The sequence below is a fragment of the Astatotilapia calliptera genome, chromosome 23 (genome assembly GCF_964374335.1).
Source record: "Astatotilapia calliptera chromosome 23, fAstCal68.1, whole genome shotgun sequence".
Lineage (NCBI taxonomy): Eukaryota > Metazoa > Chordata > Actinopteri > Cichliformes > Cichlidae > Astatotilapia > Astatotilapia calliptera.
This window is the reverse complement of record NC_137443.1, coordinates 10123125-10145875: the sequence shown is the minus strand read 5'-3', so window position 1 is coordinate 10145875 and position 22751 is coordinate 10123125. Positions and strand designations below refer to the sequence as shown.

The window sequence follows — 22751 nt, the reverse complement described above, 5'->3', positions numbered from 1 at the left end:
AGACAGATCCACCCATGTCAATGACTGTTAAACAACATTTTAAAGGTTCAAAGTCTGGAAGTCACCTGAATCGGTCTCGGCACGTGACCCAAAATCACCCAGAAGGAATAGTAGGCTCACACACAGGAAGTTTTCCAAAAACTTTTATTTTGTAGAAAAACAAATAAACAAAAAACCCATCACAGTGTGTGTTTGTGTGTGTGAGTGCACTTATGTTGGTTTGGTGAGCAGCTGGCTGGAGAAGTCGTACAAATCTTTGTTCATTTTTTTCAGAGTCTGAACTTCTTCTTCGAGCTCAGCGATTCTAACCTTCGTGTTCTCGCAATCACCAAACACCGACTGAAAACACAAACAAAAACAAGCAATTACACATCACAGAAAAAAAAAAAAACAATCTCTGTCATCTGTCTCCAAACATCGTCCTCTGCTCAACGAGCTCACCAAAATCACTTTTTTCCCGTCCCTTTAAATACAATACATGACTGGTTCTGCACCAGATGATCCTGCCGCTAGGTGTTTGCCCCTATTATGATCATCAACAGTACCAACAGTAACTGTAACTTCAACATGCTTTCTTTCTAGCGGCCACTCACTAGGGGGTGAAAGTTGTGGTTCTAAAAAGACTCAGTCCTGACATCAAGTTTCAATCAAGTTTAATTTATAACTCTTTCAAAATGGAGGGTTTTTGCTGTACACTCGTTGGCTGATGACTTGTAATTGACAGGTTGTGAACCAGTCTGTCACAGTCAGAACCTCCCATTAATCACCACATTTGGGTTGAAAACACGATGACGTTGGCAGCAGACACGCTCATAACGAAGCTTCAAAGTGCTAATGATTGACAGCTGCTGTGTCACATTGGTTACAAGCTAAAAATTAGCATTTTGGTTAAAGATGACCACGACTTCTTCCAGGGATGCCACAGACACAAGCCAACAGGTAAGAAACATGATTTCTGATCATCCTATGATGGACTAAGGTGGGAAAATATTTACCCAGCAAACAGTAAATACTGTTATCTGATTGGCTGGGTTGAGCTGGACCTATTTGATCTTCATATTACTTGCTGTTCCTAGAGTATTTAAAAGTAGACTGGGAAGCAGAGCCTTTAGTTTTCAAGCCCTTCTTCTATGGAACCAGCTTCCAGTTTGGATTCAGGAGAGACACACTATCTCTACTTATAGGATTAGGCTTCAAACTTTTCTTTTTCCTAAAGCATATAGTTAGGGCTGAATCAGGTGTTTATACACCTCTCTGCATCAAACCATTAGTTATAATTAATCTCTGGCTCTCTTCCACAGTGTGTCTTTGTCCTGTCTCCTCCCCTCACCTCAACCGGTTGCAGCAGATGTCCACGCCAGCTTGAGCCTGGTTCTGCTGGAGGTTCCTTCTCTTTAAAACAGAGTTTTTCCTTCCCACTGTCACCAAAGCACTTGCTCATAGGGGGTCAATATGATTGGTGGGGTATTCGGTTTTCTTTAAATTATAGTAGGGTCTTTACATTACAATATAAAGCACCATGAGGTAGGGGTGTGCAATATATCACGTTTTTCCACATACAACGGTTAAAGCGGCTTTATTGTAACCATTGAGTATAAATTGCTACGGCAATATTAAGCTGTCTGCATATAATTCACTGAGATTTTTTTCCTCACACACGCTGCCAATGCATCATTAACCCCCACCCCACCCCAAAATTTTCTACCTGCCACACTGGGCTGAGCATGCGCATTAATATACTACCAGACAGGGAAAAATATAGCGACAGCTGGAGTTTCAGACTCGCTGTCATTTGGATTTCACAAGGACAATGCTGCACAAAATGCAGTAATTTGCAAAAACATGCCGTAAAACTACACAGGTCAACAATTTTATTTCTTTTTTTTTTTTTTTGCAATCATCAGAAACCACAAAACACTTTTCTAAACTGTTTTTTCATGCTGATTTCAGGTCTGCTTTCAAATTTTTTTCAGTTACATCAGCCAGATAATTTTGAATTATGAGTAATATTAGTTTGCAATGGACCTTCACAGTTTTTATTAAACAGGCACCAATCAAGCAACTGTTTCAATATTTTCAGTCAGGCACGCACTGTGGCATAGATATGATGATCAGTGGCAGTCAGCTACCACTGTTTCTTCAAAAATTCCTTAGCATATGATTTTCTTGTGCACACTGTGTCTGGATTGTCAGGGTACAGCGTCCAGCAGTAGTCAGCCATCATGCTCTCATTCCAGAAACCTTAGTAGCGACGTTCCATTAACTGCATGTCCTGATGAAAATGCTCTCCCTGTTCATCACTCACAATGCCAAGATTTTCTGGAAAGAACTCGAGGCCTGAGTGCAGGAAGTGTATTTATTTTCAATGACATGCGACAGCCCAGTTTCTGGTAGGAATCAAGCAGGAGCTGAACTCCTTCCATGTATGCAGAAAACTTGTGGATGCCCAGAAAGCTTTTGCAGAGCCACTTCAATTCCTCCCAAGCTTTGAACTCGGCTGTTGAGAGAGATTGTTTGAAGCCTTCATTCTGCAAAATGAACTTGATCTGTGGACCTATAAATAAACCTTCATTCATTTTTACACCGCTTATGTTTGGAAACCTTTCAGTGGGGTACTGAAAACTGCATGAATTCCCTTTGCCTATGGCCTCAACATGATTCTTCATCAAGCCTAGCTTGATATGGAGAAGCGGCAAAAATATTTTACACGGCTCAACCAGAGGCAGAAACTCGATACTGCTTTTTCCTGGCTCATAGGCATCTCGTGGCTGCCAGTCACCCTTGACATAATGTTCCGCAGTAGATCGGCTGTCCCACAGGCACAGGAAACAGCAGTATTTGGTGAATCCTCCTCGCATTCCCGTCAACATACCAATCACCTTCAGATCACCACCGATGATGTTCCACTAATGAGTTTTATACCCAAATGATTCAAGCAGTGTCTTCATGTTGTCATAGGACTCCCTTAGATGAACAGAATGGGCAATCGGCACACTTGGTTTGGCATTTCCGTTATGGAGTAGGAGTGCCTTCGAGCATTTTTGTAAAGAATGAAAAGACACCATTTAGTTGGAACATGCTGAAGAGTCTGTTGATGTCATGACAATGGCACATTGAGCCGTCAGTTGTGAAGAACGCTGTCAAGTTATGACTTCAACTATGATTGTAGTGAGTTACAGTAACACCCTTGGCAAACAAATGCTTCTGCTTAAGCTTCGAAGCAAGAAGTTCTGCTTTGTCTTTCGATAGATTTAGATCACGAACGAGATAGTTTAGCTCTGCTTGTTTGGTTCTGAATCTTCATCAGCCAGAACAGATCTGATGGCTCTAGATTGTAACCAGAGGCACCTTGACCGTTTCCTCGTCACCTTCTACAGAAGCGAATCCATCATGTGGCAGCACAGGAACAGGCCTTATTGCAGAATCCAGGCTGGTGTAGACAACTTTGTGCTTATTTTTGAATGAGAATGCTGTTGTATTCACGTGGCAAAAATAGCAATTGTTGAGATGATCTCGTGGTTCCTGCCACACCATCGGGATTGCAAATGGCATTGCTGATTTTCACAGATTTAGCCAGTGCTGCAGGCCATTGGAACAACTGTTGCAGATGACATGTTGAGCCCAAGATTTATCCTGGTCACCCAGAGGGCAGCCAAAGTACAATTTGTACATCTTCTTAAGGTCTATAGTAATCGGGAGACATGCTTTTGTCTTGAATGAACCACACACATAAGAGCAACTGTCTGGATGATTAATACAATCTAGGCACGGTAACAACTGAAATCAATTGCAATTAATGCCGTATGTAACATAAAACACAGGGAACTGTCGTTAAATCTGGTTACATGCTTAGGCTAATTATACCAACTATTATGCAATATATAACTAGCATTATCACAAAAACTGTACGTGCTACGGAAAAACTAAACACAGATTTGAAATCAGCATGAAAAACACTACAAAACCCAGTGTAGTCCAAAATGAAGACTGTTTTAAACTGTGCACACACAAAGAAAAACAGCTTTGATACCTGTAATTGCTCTTGGTCAGTCGTTTTTATACTGACTGTCTAGACTTTTGTTTCTGTTGATCATTATATTTTTTATTTTACAAATTTTAAATGTTATAAGCACAAAAGTTTGTTTTATTTTTACTCGTGAATTCTTGTTTGATGTTTTTGTTGCTGTGATCTTGCGTTTGTTTGTTAAAAGGTCTAGTGTTGACCACCGAAAGAGACTTAACTGTCACAGGATTGTCATCTGTTAAAAACCTCTGTGTATAACGGATTGTTAAAAAACATAGTTAAATAAAACATTTTAATACAAAAAATATGAATGAAAATATGAAACCACTGACTTGTCGATTTGAATGAGTGTACCGATGCAGTGTTAGGCACTATATGGTTGATAAGAACATTTGTTTTTGTAGGTTATTTAAACATATCATGATATATATCGTGCAAATAAGATTTTCCTCATATCGCCGACCACTACCTTGAGGTGAGTGTTGTTGTGATTTGGCGCTGTATAAATAAAACTCAATTGAACTGAGGCAGTCTCAGAGTCTGAACTTTGACCCCACGCTCCAGACACACACAGGGCTGACCAATAGAGCTGCCTTCTTCACACCATCTCTGACCACCATTGCTATCAATAATCAATAAGACTGACAGGAATGTCAGGCTCACAGTCAGTTTGTCTCTGACCCTTGGCCAGTTAAACTGTGGGATTGTCAGAGGATGCAAACCAACACTCGACGAAACCTCGCCCCCTCTCACCTTGTCAGTCACGGCGTTCATCAGCGAGTTCAGCGTGTCGGCTTTCTGCAGGTACGTTTCCTCCTCCTCCTGTAAACAAACGGGCAGACCTCTTCAAAGTAAAACCTGCGATGTATCAGCTTTAAGTGAGATGTGCAGATTGTCACTTCAAAATAAAACTGAAATCTTCCACCATAATTACAAAAATAATTTAGCAATAAAATGTAGCACTGCTGTGTGAATCTGGTGATAATGATGAAGACATCTAAAAATTTTATGTCTTGAGAGCTGATCAATTAAACGATGTTAAACACTCCAAACAGGACTGACGATGTTAGCAGGCACGCTGGTGACAGAGCACTCTGACCTGTCAGGCAATCAAAGCTGTAAATATTGATATTATTGCTTACCCACTGAGCAAAAACACGCATTTTTCAAACTCATCGTCATTACAGCAGAGAGTGTGTGTGTGTGTGTCTCAGCCTCATTAGCATAAACTGCTCTGAGGCTGCTTATGAAAGTTTCCCTCTCATTGTGTATGCATTTGTGCGTGTCTATGTCACCTTCCTCCTTCAGAGGGATCGATGTGTTTGAGCTGCAGCTTCATGTTTTATTTAAACGTTTGATCTTTCCATCTTTACGTTCAGCCTTCACCTGCACAGCTCCTTCGTTCACCTGTGTGTGTGTGTGTGTTTTCATTTCTACCCTGTCTTGTCAGAATTTCTTGTTGTTGTGGCTCCCATCTATGAAAATAAACTGCTCAGACATTCATTTGGTTTTTACTTCCGTAAACAGGAAGCTCAATTATGGAAGACACAAGGAAGAAAGGCAGCACTCACCTGTGTGTGGAGCCTGAGGCGGACACACACCTCCCCCGGCTCACCGCTGTCGCTCTCGGAGGCATGCAGGTGTCGGCTGAAGCGTGGCAGAGGGACGGTGGGCCGACTGTCAGGCAGGAACATGTTAGCGGGAGCTGGCGTGATGATGGCGTTTGTCACTGGCCCTAAACACACAAACAGGAAGTGATGTCGCGGTGCTCAGGAAGTGTCGTTTGTGGATGGAGAGACATAATCACTACAGAAGAAATTTTGCTTCCTGTGTAAATTCCACGACACGCATGATCCTCTGCTAACCCCACATCGCTCATGACATCATCAGCTCATTAACCATTAGGTCATAGGTATGAACAGGAACCGGCCAATCAGGGGCCAACTGACCAGAGACATTAGCTGAATGACAATGACCCCTAAGGTGATGAGTGCACGTGAGTTTCCTCTGTGATTCACGGGTGTAAATGGCGACATGTCCAGGGTGAATGTCGCCTCTTGCCCCATGGCAGCTGGGATAGGCTCCGCCCCGCTGGGGTGATAAAGATGATGTAGGGAGCTCCTGAAGGTCAAAACTGTTTCTTCTTCTTTCGTGATAGCTCCACGGTGTTGTTTAAATAAAGCTGTTTGTTTTTGAATAACATTGAAGCCCATGTTTACATCACTTCCTGTCAACTTGGCTTTCAAGAACATATCAGTCTCTTAGATGAAACAGGAAGCAAGTCAGTGATGTCATGTAACCAGGCTGAAACTGTACCGACCTGAAACATGCAAATGATGACAGGCTGCAGATTAAAAAGCCACTTAGGTGAAACAAAATTAGGGTTTTTTGCTTACTTGTTTTGTAACCTTTAACATTTTTTGGTGCGTTGGTTGTATTACACGTCTGCAGAGGCCAAGCCTACACTTGAAGCCATTGAGGTTTTCGTTGGCGGGAGTGACGCGATGCCGCTGTTATTCCACTTCCAGCAGTTGTATTTGTTGTTCCACAGTTCTCTTTATCCAACATCATTTATCATAACAGCGTCACAATCTGTTTGCTCCTTCCGAATAACAACACCTGGAGCTAATTATGTGTATCTACCTTAAATACATTCACATAAACACACCATACCATAAAACAAAAAAGGTGACCCATAGCGGCAGACATAAGGTAACAACTAGGGCTGGGCCATATCATACCGTTCACGGTAATACCGGTAAAATGTCGGGCAACGATAAGAAAATGAAATATCACGATAGAATATGGGTAAAAAGCCCATGCGCAGTGCCTTTGTTTTCATACGCACATGGTGGAAAAAGCGTGCCGGCAACAGAGAATGAAAAGGGCGAAAGTGGATCGTTGAATGAAACAGATGAAACAGAATTGGTTTGTAAAAATGCTGCAACTTCAGTGGTGTGGAACGTTCCACACCACTGGTTTAGCTTTTGTCCGTCAGATAAACAACAAAGTACTATTTTTGGTAGAGCATGCAAGCAGGCCGTCGTTATTACCGTGTTTTTTGGAAAATATGGCACACTTGAAATCAATCCTTTGATTTTTCTGAAAATCGCCAGTGCCCCTTATAATCCCGTGTGCCCTCGTATGAATTCTGGTTGTGTTTACTGACCTCAAAACGATTTTCTGTGGTACACGGCGCTCAAAAATCTGTCAAATGTTTTAGTACGACTTTGCTAAGCTACGAAGTCGCACTGCTTGATGGATTGTCGGAGCATTACGGCTATCGTAGGCAGGAGCCTCGCGGAGTAATACGTACTGTGCTTCAACATAAACAAAAACGCACTGTTGGTTTCCTGCACGTGCTCAGTTCTTATCTACTGATGTTCGTTGGTCTGCCCTCAGCAGCTCCTTCGGCTGATAAAACCTTAATTGTCCTGCAGTGTTTCCTCATTCAGCACACTGACAGAACCTCTCTCGAGCACCAGAACAGAACAAGAAGAGACGAGTGGGCCTGACCTGACCATCTGACCATCAAACATTCATTACATCAACCTCATCAGATGTGCCTGCCTGAAGTTAGCTTAAACTTTTACACACAGCCTCATTGACAGACCAGGACTTCACCTCCACCACCTGATTGCATACTGTATGTCAGCTCCTCTGGGACTAACACAATATCAACATGTGTTGACGACCATCAGTTTTTGATCACACCCAAACAAACCTCTTCTGTCACAAAGGCCTTGGCCCGTGTGACAGAAGAGGATGCTGGAGAGGGAAGATGGAGGCAGACCATCCTTCCCTGAAGGGAGCATGAGAAAGGAGGAGGAGGAGAAGAAGCTGTCCACTGTCACTTGACGTTTCCATCACAGGTGCCTTTGATTTGGTGTTCTACAAATGAAGAGTATTAAAAACTGAAAATAGAGCAAAGTGTCTGAGTTTGTGAAGGACATTCAGAGAAACTCGTGTGAAATATTAAAGTTCTTCTGGTTCATCAGTAAAATATTCAAGCTGCTGCACTCAAGTCACATTAGGAGGAGCTGATGGACATCAACAGATGGCGATCACCTCAATAACACATGACTGCTTCTGCGCTCTGCAGCAGGGGCAAGCTCACTTTGTTCCTAAAAGCTGCCAGGCCACATGACCTACATGATCATTTATCAATGAGACTCATGAAGCAGACGGGATTATTAAGATCCCGAAATTCATCACGATTCGGATTAGCACCAGGTAAATCACACCACTGATGTGTTTGGTCCTGATGAACGCTACCTGTGACAGGTTCTCTGTCAGGCATGTCTGACCTCAAGTTTTCAGACCTCGGCTAATTTTGCCGCGATCGCTGTGTCAGTCCCTCAGACAGCTGCGGTCTGCACAAACACGTTCAGGTGTTTTTGTGGGAAGAATGGAAACAGGAGGATCTGCGTGTGATTAACCCGAGCGCGTTCTGTCAGTCGTAAATGTCTCTGAAATGTGGCGCAGATGAATGAAAATCATGGAATATTCCAGACCAATGTCCAGTCAGGGCCCGCCGTGAAGCAGTTAAATAATCCAATCATCATCACTGGCAAAAACAACTGAGGTCAAAACATTCAGCGGTCAAAGGTTAAATAACAAGGTCCATGGTGGCTCTCCTCCACCTATTGAAGATTCCTCTGGCTGCTGATTGAGACAAGGACACTGTGTGTGTGCGTGAGAGAGAGTGAGAGAACAAGTTTAAAGTGCCATCTGTAACCACGGTGACCACAGGTCCTCTGAGAAACTGTCCCACTGCAACTCATCAACCTGTCATCAACGCTCGTCCATCAGCTGCAACAGCCAATCAGGTCAGGACAAACACAGGAATTGGAATGGCACCTTTAATCTCCTCTGCTTCCTTCACTTGCAGCCAATCAAAAGGAGCGGCTCTGAGCGAGGCGTGCTCCATCAGTAAATCTGCCGCCACGCTGACACGCTGCCAGACTCATTTCACGCCAACAGAAGCTCCAAACCGCAGCGCGTGGGAGCGGATTTACTGCATCTGCCTCCACCTTCAGCCCTCCATAACAGCCCTCTATAACAGCCGTCTGCACCTCCACCTCACCGCTCTGTATCCACTCCGCCTTCAGCGCCTCAGCTCACTGTCACTCTAACTTCCTGTCTGGGGACTTTTAAAATTAATTTCCCTGAGATTAGCTCGAGGATCTGTTTAAGAGTCTGAAGGATGACAAATCGCTCGGGAGACGACAAAGCATCTGAGCTGACTGACACGCCTGAGCCCCGAAACAGGAAGTGGCTCATTTACACACAGAACGAAACAAGTGAGCTGACCTCACCTGTTCACTCTAAACAGCTTTTTTTATTACCTGTACTCAGGTAGCAGCTTCACCTCTAGCAGCCGCTTCACCGTGCTCCTCGCTGTGAGACCAGCTGGCGGCAGCGTCTTTCAAAGGTTAATGTGAAACTGGTCCGACTGCAGCAGCTGCTGAAGATGTTTTATCTGCTCAGAAAACAGTTTACAGCAGACTGAAGACCACGGCCGTGTGACCACGACTCAGAGTCTGTTCACCTGAAGGTTTCCCATGAGGAGTTGAGCCATGCCCACCACGCCCCCTCCCCACCAGAGCAAATCTTATGCTTAGCAATTCTGAAATCTACCCACCCATCCATCCCGCCATCCATCAACTTTTCCATTGTCCACCTCCTTAAACTCTGATGCATGCAGCATGCTGCCCCAGCTTCAGATGTTCAAAAATAAAGTTCAAGACGCTTTTGCCTGCAGGTTAAACTTCTACAGCCTCACACATTACAGCTCCACTCCTGAGAGCCAGCAGCTTCATCTTTGACCTAGAGCACCAGACACATAATGTGCCAATTTAAAATATGGAATAAGCTGTTTGATTGGCTCCTAGGTTAGCATGACGCTAAATGTTTAATACTCTAAAGTTTGTGATCAAAATACTTTCAAACACTGCTCTGGCTCATCGATCAGCCAGAGCAGGCGATTCCAACACCAGATCAATAAGTATAAAAGCAGTTGCTGAACCAGGTTTATACCTGCAGTCTGACCTGGGGGTCAGTCCCCAGGCATGTCAGTGCCTCGGTCAGATGCAGCTGATAGCTCATCTGATTTCAACTAAGCTGCCGCTCCTCAATAAAACCAATCCCTGAGAGACTATGCTCAGGGTGAGAAACTCCACCAGCAAAACATAATGACCGCCAGGTCACCTTGCAGGTGAGCTGAAAGAAGCTCAGACATAGATTTCAAAATGAAAGTGTTTATAAACCTTAAAAAGCAGCTTAAATATTTTTGAGCTTTTATATGAAAGTCAATGATACAATGATTCAAGGTGAAACAAAGTAAATGTGTGTGTCTACCACTGAGTCTCTGCATGACTGCTGCCATTTACTGAAGGGTCATTCTGATATTTATGAGATTTTATTTTGAAAAGCCATAAAAACTGGCATCACTTACAGTCCCTGATGAGTTTTAAAAAGTCTAGCACACTTCCTGTAACACCTGTTAGTCATTTAAACTTTGAATGACGTGTCTATGATAAAGAAAGGGTTTTTATCTGAGATGTCCTCCCAGTAAAATAAAGGCAAAGGGGGGTTCAAAGCTGAGGGAAAGTTAAACATCAAAATGTAGGTGGAATGATAATAAGAATAACTGGTGCTGATGCTCAGTTATTTAATTAAAAACTGTAAATCTCTAGGGGACCCGCAGGCTCTGTTTTAACACATAGTTTAAGGGTTTCTCTCAGAAGGATGTCCTCACTCTTACATCATAAATAAAATCCCCGAGCAGTGAAACTCAGGAGGTTTATACTGAAAAGTCCGAGCAGAATTCCTGCTTGTTGTGCTAATAGAAACGGGCTAATTATCCCCCACTCAATTACACATATTGATCGTCTGCTTGGCTCCGGCTGCTGGAATTACACTAATGGTCCAAATGTGGTCCAGAACGACAGATAAATCAGGCTGAGTGTGTTAGAGGCTGAAGGGCTGCCAACACACTGCAGACACTCTGAGGAAACACCCTCAGCTGGTTCGGAGCCTCTCACCTGGATGTTTTATCGATATTCCACTAAACCAGGGGTCTCAAACTTAAATGAGCCATGGGCCAATCCTGGCACTGTCATCTCATTGGAGGGCCACTTTAGTGTTCAAGTAGTACAAAAAACCAAACAAGAAACAAATCCACAAATATTTCAGAAAATGTTTTGTTTGTTTTTTATTTCAAATACTGTATAACAACACAATTTTTTTACTCCCTCTTAACTAACTGAAGCCTTTCATTTAACTACCAAATAAACACATTGGTCCTCTCTTTCTGGCCACACACATGGCAGCACTTCTGCTATCATTTTGTTTGTATTCAACAATACAAAGTGGCAGCCCCCGGGCCGCCACTTTGAGACCCCTGCACTAAACAAACCTATGAAAGACACTTATCACATCAACTGCTTCATGAGCTGAAGGAAAGTTTTTTGGGTTTTTTTTTATACCATAAATCTGCAGTTCATCTACCGTCCAGCAGAGGCAGCAGTGAATCTATCTCTATGTTAAAATTAACAAGTTTACAACCAGATAGAAAAACTGGTTTAGCCTCTAAAGATAATTTCTCTTTTCACAACAACTGTACAGGTGAAGAATGTTTTTAGAAAACAACTGTTTGCATTATTGGGGGCATGGCCTCTTTGATTGCAGACAGCTAGCCACCTGTCAAAGCTTTACCAAAGCCTAATTTTACTGAGTGTGGATGTTAATGTAACGCAAGTATGCAGATTAGTTGCTAACATAATTTAGCTCATCTTAAAAACTGTCAGATTCTTTCATCTGAGCACAGCTCCCCCCCATCAGTAGCACTGATAACTGCAGGTGGTGAGTCTTCATCAAGTTTTCATTGAATGCCGTTTGTTTACTGAGATACTCCTGAGATCATTGCATTTAATTTAATACTATCAAACATAAAAGACAATCATTGAAACTGTCAGGCAAATGTGGGCTGCTGAAATGAAAGTTTCCATGTTTTGCGATGTCACAGAAATCATTTATCTTATCTCTATCGTGATAATTCCTTTCTTCTGCGAGTCAGCTTCCTGTCTGTGGTTCTCTTACAGACTCTGATCATAATTCAGCTGCTGATGATTTGTCTCAGCAAAAAGTCTCAGGATTGTAGTGAAGATGAATCTCTGGGAGGTAAAAGCAGCAGTTAAATGTCAGCACTGCAGATGGGCTGCCTCGCAATAGCCTTCCTGTATGGCCATCACACTAATCCCGCCCACCAGCTCTTCCCAAAAGTTCCTTTTTAGTTGAACAACAAAAATCCAGCAGCTCAATTAGAGAACACATCAGGAAGCGACTCTGACGCGTCACACCAAGGACACAGTCCAAACAGCTGATCTATGACATTAGGAAATACCTGGCGACTACAACAGTAACCTACAGCCACATGAATGGACAGCTTGCCACGCCATGGAGTTGGCAGCTTCATGTTTAATAGTTGAAAAAATTTAAAGAAAACCTGCAGTTTGCAGGAACGCCACAAAGACAACTCAACTGAGCCATCAAAATTTAGGTGGAATGATAATAATAACTGGTGCTGATGGTCAGTTATTTAATTAAAAACTGTAAATCTCTAGGGGACCCGCAGGCTCCGTTTTAACACATCGTTTAAGGGTTTCTCTCGGAAGGGTGTCCTTGCTCTTACATCATAAATAAAATCCCCGAGGAGTGAAACTTTGTACTGAAAAGTCCGAGCAGAAGACAACTCAACTGAGCCACTGATGTTTGTCAGAAAATGCTGTCACGCTCAGGTGTACGGTTCAATGCAGCATGGTGTGTTCAAGTGTCACTGTGTTTTTTATTCTAGTACGATGTGTTCAGGGGCCCTCAGAGCTGTCAGTGTTTCCCCGCAGCCTCTCGGGGTAATGAGTCCTGAGATGAGGTGGCGGCAGCAGAGAGAGGTGGTCTCGCCTCGTCGCCTGCAGGAGCGGTGCTCTGCTGTCAGATGGATGTTTCTTTATAACAGTCGCAGATCTGACACGCTGAGAAACGGCGGAGGAGGCAGGAGAACTCGGACTGATGCACACCTCCCCCTCCTCGCTTCTCATGAACTCTTCATGAACCTCTCACTTTATTTGGTTTATTTCACAGCAGCTCAGATAATCAATCGCGCGCACACACACAATGTGTTCGATAACAGTGATGGGATGCAGCGTCTCCTCTGAGCTTAGCACCTGTAGATGGATCTCAAATGACGTCTCTGAGGATCACGTGATGCTGAGCCAATCACAGCATCTCAGATCCGAGACTTCTGCACCGACTTGCCTCAGTCAAACCCAACCATCAAATGATCTACTTCCTGTGACGCATCATTGTTCTCACCATAATCAAATGAAACAAAATAACTGATTAAAAATGGCGAGGAAATGTCTGAGGACCGCCTTCTGTTCCTGTGGTCTTCCTGGGTGCTCCAGGGTCCTGGAGCCATGTGAGTTTACATTTTTAACAAAGTGATAGACAGCAACCTATCCAGGTGCATCCCACCTCTCGCCCGTTGACTGTGCCCAACAGAGGGCGATGGTTTCTGTGAAGGTCGTCAGCATGATGCCTACAGACAAACATCTGCATGGTAATCAGTGACATCACTATGATGTCACACTGATCGTTCTTCACTTCACTCAGTTAAAAAGGCTCAGCTTCAGCCTGGATTCAACTCAAAATCCTGAGATTATTTCAGGTTTGCTCCACCTGTGACATACCTGCAGCGCTACCTGTCTGACACTGGTTTCCTCATAGACCAGTGGTGAGGGGAGCACATTGGTCATGTTTAGTGAAGCCAGGTTAAAAATTCTTCAGCAGCAGGTGAGGTTTGAGATGGCAGGAATTATGTTCTATGGCGTTTCATCACGCTGATGAGTCCGACTCTGCACACGTCAGGTAAAACCATCAGACGGGCTGAGAGCGAGCACCTCCTCTCGCCTTTTTGTGAGGAGCTGAATCTGCTCTGCTGAGACGAATCCTTTTGAGGCGTTGTCGTCATGGAGGATGAAGCTTTCTCTTTAAATTCACTCTGGCTCTTTGTGAGCAGAAACGTGACCGGGAGGGGGGGAGGGTGAGCCGCGCATCCGGCCAAAGCAGGGATTACGGTCGCTGACGGCCGTTTGAAGTGAGACGAATTTGGCGCGGAGGATTTGGTTAATTACAAAATGTCAGTCACGATCACGGCGGGGAGGTCCCTTCTCGTGTTCCTGTCAGAACCACACCGCCGCTCATCATCAAGCAGACACCAGAGGAGGAGACAGCGCCGCCAGCGTCACCACTCATTAATAACCCAGCAGCAGCTGAGGAGGAGGCAATTAAACAGCACCTCCCTGAGGTGATAGCTTAAAAGTGCAGCTTCCATTGACCCACATGTAACCAGAAGTAGATCTCAAGCTGAGATTTCTTTTGAGCAAGGCAGCACAGATAGAAAATCTCTCAACCCTGATGATGTCACACGGTGCGGGACTTACCTTTGTGTGTGAGGCAGCGGATGCTCTGTTTGCTCTGAATGTCCCACAGTCTAACCGTTTCATCGTGTGACCCTGACAGCAGCAGAGTCCCGTCCATCGACACTGAGAGACACGTCACCATGTTCCTGAGGAGAACACACAACCACGATCAATACAGTTAATAAACCCTAATCAACAATCATCCTGAACCTTGATCATTGAAGTTAATCCACAGTAAACACCTGTTAGAAGGGCTTCCTCTGACGTGTGTTATTCACTACCATCTGGATTACTTCACCGATGGAGACAAGAGCTCTTCATCACACGTGTCGTTTTCCCCACACCTGTTTTCAGTTTATGGTCGTTCATATTTCCTACCACACCCACTGCTTGGCGAGCTTGGAATTAATGAAGAGACAGCCCACCACCATTTATCGCCGTGATGTCACACCTCAGCCCAAGCAGACTCCCACAAGTCTGACGAGAAGCACCGTGAAAACGTGGACAATACTCTGCTGTGATAAAGAACTGGTCGCCTGGCATGGTCATATCCTGTTGACGGTCTACACGTTATTCATTTATTTTCAAACATGGAGATAAAACTGTTTGTACAACACATGAAGTTTCTTAATTTTCTGCTACTCATATTAGGCCCCAGCCATACTCCGTCTGAAGCCCCGCCCCACTTGTTCTAACTTTGTGCTTAAACGTCGTGACTGTTACAGACGATGAAGGTTAATTGTCGGTGGACTCGCTGACCTCCAAACGCTCGACGTGATCACCAGCGCCGCTCCTCGCACCGTACCGGAAACACAATTTGTTCCACACACATGAAAATACTCGCACTTCCTGTCACCGCCACAGAGAAATGGTTGGTGTCAGATTAAACTCATTGAAGCAATCCCGTCCTTTCTACAGATTTTCACCCTCTGCTTTCAGTGAACAAGACTTTTGCTGCAAAAGGAACAGGAAATGACCCAGGGCTATCTGCTGATATAAATCTTTACAGACAAATTTCCATCTTGTCACACAGTGGAAATTTGTGTTTGTTTTATGCTACGTTTTATTCTGATTTTAGCGTTTATTTGTATGTGTAGTATTGATGTTATTTGCATCATTTTTGTGTTTTGCATAATGTTGTTATAATCCACTGTGGAATGGTTGCATCTGTGGAGGTGTGGGTGGGCCCTGAGGTGGCCTATCAGCGGTCGAACAGACTTGTTAAAAGAAAAAGGACAGGCACAGGCTCGAGAGGAAGGAGGAACCAGGCGTGGGAGAGAAGGACATGCTACCGGATCGCCACGTGAAACGGCTTCCAATGTTGTTTGCCGGGTGCAGCCGTGTTGGGGGAGGGTCACCGTGGCTATTAGCCAGGCCAGCTTCACGGATGACGTTTCTGTCCAGTGTCTGTCTGTTTACAGGGCGGTGCCACGAGGGAAGTAGCAGCTAGCAAGAGACTCAAGTGCGGAGCGCAGCTGGGTTGTGATGTGACGAGCCTGATAGAGAGACAGGACGGAGATGGGAGTTTCTCCTCGTCCTCCTGAAACTAGGCTGGCGTGATCCAAAAATCAGAAGAGGAATTCCTCTCTCTTTGTACATATAAGGAACATTTGTCTTAGGTTGTAGGACAATTTTATCGCGGCACTGGGCGGGATTTAATGTACAAAGAACATCTTATTGCAAAAGTTGTTCAAAAGAATTGTGTTTATTTATTCCTGGTCTCCTCCTCGGGGACTAAACTGCGTGTGATTAAGACCCGCTCAGTCTCTCCTCCCTGGGTTTCTGATACACGTGTTCCCCCTCGTATTCTAAGAACTTGTGGCGTGACATTTAGGCCCACCAGCTTTAATGTCCACACAGTTTTTTTCTCACTATTAAACAAAAAGGTAAAAACGGTTCATCAAAGCTTCTAGCGTGAGACTTTATTTTGAAAAGAAGAAAAAAGAAAGCTGGTTTTCGTGCACACACACGACCATATTCCTGCAAACAAACGCCAGCGGCTGTCTCACCTGTGACCTTTAAACACCTGATTCCCCTCGCCATCCGACTGGAACGACTTTTCCCGACCGAGACTCTGCAAACAGTTCAAACAGGTAAACTTTATCGTCTCCCCTTAAAGCTGGGAGGAGTCAAAACATGATTGGGTGAGAAAATGAGACAGACTCACCTGGCTGCACAGAGACACTTGGAAAATATTTCCATCACTTCCTCCACAGAACACGAAGTACTCAGCAGGGTCAAAGGTCACAGACATGATCTCCACATCAAAGAGGATCGAGAGGAGTAGCTCGCCTGAGGACAGCTCCCATACCTAGACAATTAGCAGAAACAAACCCTAAGACTGTGATGACTGATATTTTACTGTGCTGAGCTCTGATTGGTATGATTTAACCCATTACTACATGAACTGCAGACACAGACAGTTTCAAGACACCAACTTGTTTAGAGAAACTAAACGAAGTAAGCTTCCTCCTCAATACCACGCTAACTCCTGTTCTTGATTATGGTGAGATGAAGATCATCAGCTGCCCGCTTTACCTGGGTCACAGCTGTCTGGATCGCTGAGTGACATGAGCAGAGGTGCACAAACTCACCTTCACTGTCTGGTCTAAGGAGGCGGTGGCGACTCGAGCCTGAGCTCCCATCAGGCCGCAGTGCAGGTCTGTGATTGGCAGAGAGTGACGAGACATGATGTGGCGAGGCTCAGGGGCGTGGCTTACATCCAGTTGGACAACACTGAAACACAGTGAACAGAGTAAGTGAGTCAGAGATCCGTCTGGCACATCTCAGAGTCACAGGTGACGCGCCGACCTTACCAGGCAAGTCTGAATTTTATAAAACACACACACAGCTAAAGCTGCACCTGCTGGACACTGCGCCTCTCTCCTGGCTGACTTCACATTAGTCTTCTTGTCATGAAATACCTTACTCCTGATTAAAAGCTACAGAACGCTCCAGATGTGTTTTCAGGTATGTCTCACCTTGACAGACTCCACACCAGAGCCAGGTTGTCTTTTCCACCAGAAACAAAATGGCTGCTGTCATCAGTGAACTTCAGACAGGTGACGTCCTGATAGTGACGACTGAGGACAGACAGCAGTTTACCTGTGCACACCTGATCAGTGAGAAAACAAAGTAAACAAACCTGAACAAAGAGACAAACCCCCCCCCAAAAACGACAAAAACATAAAAGGAAGAACTGTCTCTCTAAGCTCTTCCTGAAATGTTTGAATCCTCATTCCAATCAGCTCCTTCAGCCTCTGATCACCTCCATATGTCTGCTGGAGCTTTATTCTAACATTGAACCTGCAGGAGGTCCAGATGTTCTCATGAACCAGTTTTAGTGAGTTAGTCTTAGCACAGCACGAGCTGATCTCCAATCCTGTGTTCACATTTCACTTTCCAAACCCTCCTCCATGCATTCAGCTTCTACTGTTTCCTCTCTGATGAACAGGATGGAAACAGCTGAGGAGCTCTGAGATGGTGATGCTCTTTCTTAAACTCCTCTGTCAGCATCATCTAAGCAGCTTTTTGTGGTGTCAGTAAGTCAATAATGAGCTTTTATGTTAAACACCTGGAGATGCTTAAAGATGTGTTTTTTGTTCAGATTAACTTTATCTGTTAGTTCTTCAGAGAACACAAGAATATGAGAATCTGTTCTCCACACGAATGTGGGTAGTTGTGCTTCTTATTCTTGTGTGGGTTCTCTCCTGGTTCTCAGAGTTCCTTCCCCAGTCCAAGTCCTGACTGAGCCTGAGTGCTGATCCGTCTCTATGTTAACCCTGTGATAAACTGGAGACCTGTCAATGTGTACCTGGTGTCACCTATAGCTCAGATAATCTCCTCCCCCAGCAAGACTAAATTAAATAAGAGTGAAACAGATGGATGGATGTATTCTAAACTTTGTTTGGTCAATATTTTCTTTTTGGTAACAACTGTTCCTGTAATATTGGAAAGTCTGTGTTTTGTTTTTTAAATGGTGCCACATTTGTAGAGAAAAGGTATTCGTGGGTTGAGCAACAGAGTTCAGTTATGTGGGCTGTACCCATGACAAACCAAATCTTCTCTGCCAATGCTAAACAGCTGCTATTGACTCTCTTTTGTGTAACATATATTGGATCGGATGATTGAAGTCTGAAGAAACAAGACATGTTTAACAGTTTATTTACTGAACTGAACAATCAGGGGCCTCACGAGCATCTGTACAAACCACACAGAGCCACAACAGCCTGGCACTTCCTCATCACACTGGTCACCAGCTTGGTCACAGACTGGTGAAATCCCATTCATCAAAGGGCAGATTGCTTACTGACCGCTTGATTGATGAGTGACCAGGATGAATGAATGCTGCTGAACAGTAACTTCACATCAGTAGAGTTACTGAAAGAACTTGTGATTTGCATCATGCTGTCTGCCTATTGAGTCGTACAGCACAGGCTAAACAGGATCTTAAAAATTAATAAATTACATTCAGCCAATCGGAGCTTGAATAGACTCACCTCCCACAGGTAAATGGCCTCAGCGACTCCAGCAGCAAGAAAGAGTCCATTAGGTGAAGCAGAAAGACAAGTGACCACACCGGGACACACGATCTTCTGCTGCAGCTGATCCTGAACAACAAAAGAACAAGTGGGTGTGTCTACGAGGGAAGATCAACATATCCAGGCTTACTCTGTTCGCTGGCTTAACAAAATTTAAAAAGCCCAGTCAGAGATTATCAGAGACCATGAATATCAGAACATGGGCATCAGCTTGGTGTTTAACCCCCCATCTTCTTTTCTGCTTTAGGCTCTGAGCATGATCAGACATTCAATTTTCACTTCAATACCATTTTATTTATATACATCACCAAATCACAGCAACAGTTGCCCTAAGGTAATGCCATCCAGGTACCACACTTCATGGAGCTGTATACAGTTCAGAGCTCTGATGTGTCACATTAGAAACAAACATAAACCCCAGCAAACATTTTTATTGTGACGCTTTGTGTGCTTCTGATGATTGGGCATTTCCAGCAGCATTTCTTTTTATTTTCTTTAAAGACGTCTATCAGAGTTGCTACAGGAAATTAAAAGAGGAAACGCAGTGTGAATAACATTTTTGCTACCAAAATAAAACTAGATCAAATACAATAAAGCAAGAACTGAAAACAATATTTGATGATCTCCATTATGCGCTGAGCAATTCAGATTACCCGAGGTCCCTGAGCGGGTCCTGGAGAGCGCCACATCTGGAGACTATTGTCCTACTTCTTTAACGCCCCTCCAAGCACCAGCACAGCTGCTCCTCTGATAGGAGGACATGGGGCTTAGTTGATGCATTTTGTGGAACATGACCCAGTGGTCTTAGCTAACTATAGGCCAATCTCCAACCTTCCTTTCATATCAAAAACACTTAAAAAAAGTAGTTGTCAAACATCTCTGATCATCTGCAGAGAAATGGCTTATTTGAAGTTTCAATCAGGTTTCAGAGCTCATCACAGCACAAAAACAGCTTTAGTGAAGGTTACAAATGATCGTCTTATGGCCTCTGACAGTGGACTCATCTTTCTGCTTGTCCTGCTATACCTCAGTGCAGTGTTCGATACTATCCAATCCATGAAGCCTGATAACACACACCAAGTAGTTAAACTGCAGGACTGTCTTAAAGATAAAGACCTGGATGACCTCTAATTTTCTGCTTCCAAATTCAGATATCAAACTGAGGTGATGGAACCTTCAAGGGAAAGTCAGACACAGGTCAGCAAGGTTCAAACAACAGGTGATCAGCGACCATCACCACAGTGACCTGCAGCACACCCTCAACACTCTGAAAACGGCTCTGCGTACCTGCTGTACCACCAGGTGTGTCCATGTTACATTTGAGCAGCAGGCTTTCAAGGTAGAATGCTTCACAGAGAAACTGCACATCTGTAGGATGTCTCAACAAGATCTGTGTGTACTAACACAGCAGTCTGTGCGAAAACACGTGGACTCACGAATCAGCTTCTTTAACGCTGAGCTGCAGCCATCACACAGGTAAGGTGTGAGGACAGATAAACGGGATTCGGTAGGGGGTTCGAGTGGTTCTGACAACGGCTCTACTTTTTCTTTTTCACAGAATTAAAGTGTCAGCTTTCTAAACGCTTTGTTTACACCTTTAGAGGGACTGCGGGTTTCTGAGCCCCTGTCCGCGCTGAGCGGCGGAGCGTTACTTTCGTGACTCTCGCCTAGTGAGCGAGGTGGGCTCAGCTGGGCCAGGTGCTGTCCTACCTTTCTCTGCAGCTCCCACACGTTGATGAAGTTCTTGCCGAGCTGCGCGGACAGCAGGTACTCCCCGCCGAGCACCGTGAGGCTGCGCGCGCCGCTGTTCCCGCCGCGGTACGAGAGCAGACTGGAGCCGCTGTGCGGGTCGAACACGGTGCAGTTCCACAGCTGGGACCCCGAATCGCTGCTCAGCAGGACCTCCAGAGGAGCCGCCATCATCCACACACACACCGGCCACCGCCGTACACTCTACGTCACGTCCGAGACCGATACGTCACGTCCGGGCGCGGTGCACTGTGGGAGATGTAGGGACAGGCTCTATTTAGAAACACCTGTTTTTCTCCAAAAATATTTAACACAAGTAAAAATAAAACTTAGAGCACGGGAGGCGTTATTTATACAAACATTCTAAACAAATGATAAATAATTCAGGTTTTTACTCACCTGAAAGCAAATATGAATATTTTGCATAATTAAACTTCCATTTTAAGAACCGCACATTTTTACCCCTCAACCATAAAAGGCTGATGGGGTACGACCATCCCTCTGCTGGGAGGCCAGCGTGGACACCGAGGTTTGTGAATGCGATAACTCAAGAGCATGTTGGAGTTTTAATTCGCTACAAAAATCTTGGACGAGTTCAAATCTCAAAAGAATATCCTTAAGCTCTTTGGAAACTTTATTTATACACTGACACACATTACATCCTGTCTTTCAAAGCGAACATTCCTGAGTTCCACCCGCTCATTTGGCAGCATACGTGACGACACGTTTGCCGCCTCAGGGGCGTGATGAGGCAGCATACGTGCCTTCACGGATAAACTGTGCCCCCTTGTGGTGACAACTAAAATACTGCGTCTCAGTCAAACAATAACACGAATGCAGTCCAACACATTTCACAACTTGAGCACACAAATTAAATATCTCAACAAGCGTTCTCGTTTCTAGACTGATAAAACCATGATGATTTTATTTTATTGCGCTTTCATTGAATCCGTTTTATCTTTTCTTTGGTGTTGTGGTTATCTGTAAAGAAAAGGAACCACATCTGAACCTAACATGCCTTTACAGACAGTTACAGCGGCTGGCCGGTTCACTTTTCTGGACTCAAACCCTTTGCACAGTGAATTTCAGTTTCAATCAGTCAGTGAACCAACATTAGGTCTCTATATTCTCTATCCTTGTTACTACTTGAATTAATAATTGATCAAGACACTGATTGATTACAGAAACCTGGTTACAGTAGGATGATTATAATAGTTTAAATAAATCAACACCCCTGAGTTAACTGTCAGAATCCTCTTAACACAGGACGATGAGAGGGTGTGGCAGGCTGCAATCTTTTCCTCCAGCTTATTGATCCACCAAAGACCCAGACAGAATTTTAATTCATTTGAAAGCCTGACACTTACCCATGTCTAAATTTAAAATATAGTTTTATTTGTTGTTATCTATCGTCCAACATGGGCCTTACTTAAAGTATTGTCTGATTTCTCAGACCTTTATCTGATTTAGTGCTCAGATAAATATATTATTACACTAGTCCAGCCTGGAAGTAATAAATGCATAAACAAGTTTTTCAGTATTACTCTGAGCCAAGATGTTTCTAATTTTAGAGCTATTGTGCAAATGGAAGAAAGCAGTCATAAATATTTGTATAATGTGCATATTAAAGGGAATATCCTGGTCAAAAACGACACCAAAATTCCACACAGTGTCGCTGGAGGCCAAGGTAATGCCATCCAGAGTAGATACCATATTTCTATTTTTAGGGCCAACCACAATAACCTCAGTTTTATCTGAATTTGCCATGGATATGAGAAATGTCCATGGCAAGCAGGAAATTAGATGTGATCCAGGGTTTTGTGTCTGTAAGACATGTACTTTTAGCTTTATAGTCACAGAATAAATGATCTGAACAAGTTCAGAAATGCTTTTAGCCTAAATAATAGAATAGAATAGCTGTTTATTGATATTGTTCATGTACAATATGATTGTAAA

The 22751-nt window shown here is 44.0% G+C and overlaps 1 protein-coding gene across 1 annotated transcript; it reads right to left on the bottom strand.

The window, feature by feature from the left end:
• Window positions 1–127: 127 nt before the first annotated feature.
• wdr18 (WD repeat domain 18) lies at window positions 128–21545 on the bottom strand. Its single transcript, XM_026159157.2, has 11 exons — window positions 21195–21545; window positions 20757–21044; window positions 19005–19115; window positions 17487–17620; window positions 17100–17241; window positions 16673–16816; window positions 16515–16579; window positions 14527–14651; window positions 5596–5759; window positions 4778–4846; window positions 128–339 (listed from the first exon to the last, which is right to left on the bottom strand). Exons 2-11 carry the CDS (start codon window positions 20967–20969, stop codon window positions 211–213), a joined length of 1296 nt encoding a protein of 431 aa, XP_026014942.1. The 5' UTR covers window positions 20970–21044; window positions 21195–21545; the 3' UTR covers window positions 128–210.
• Between the last annotated feature and the right edge of the window lie 1206 nt (window positions 21546–22751).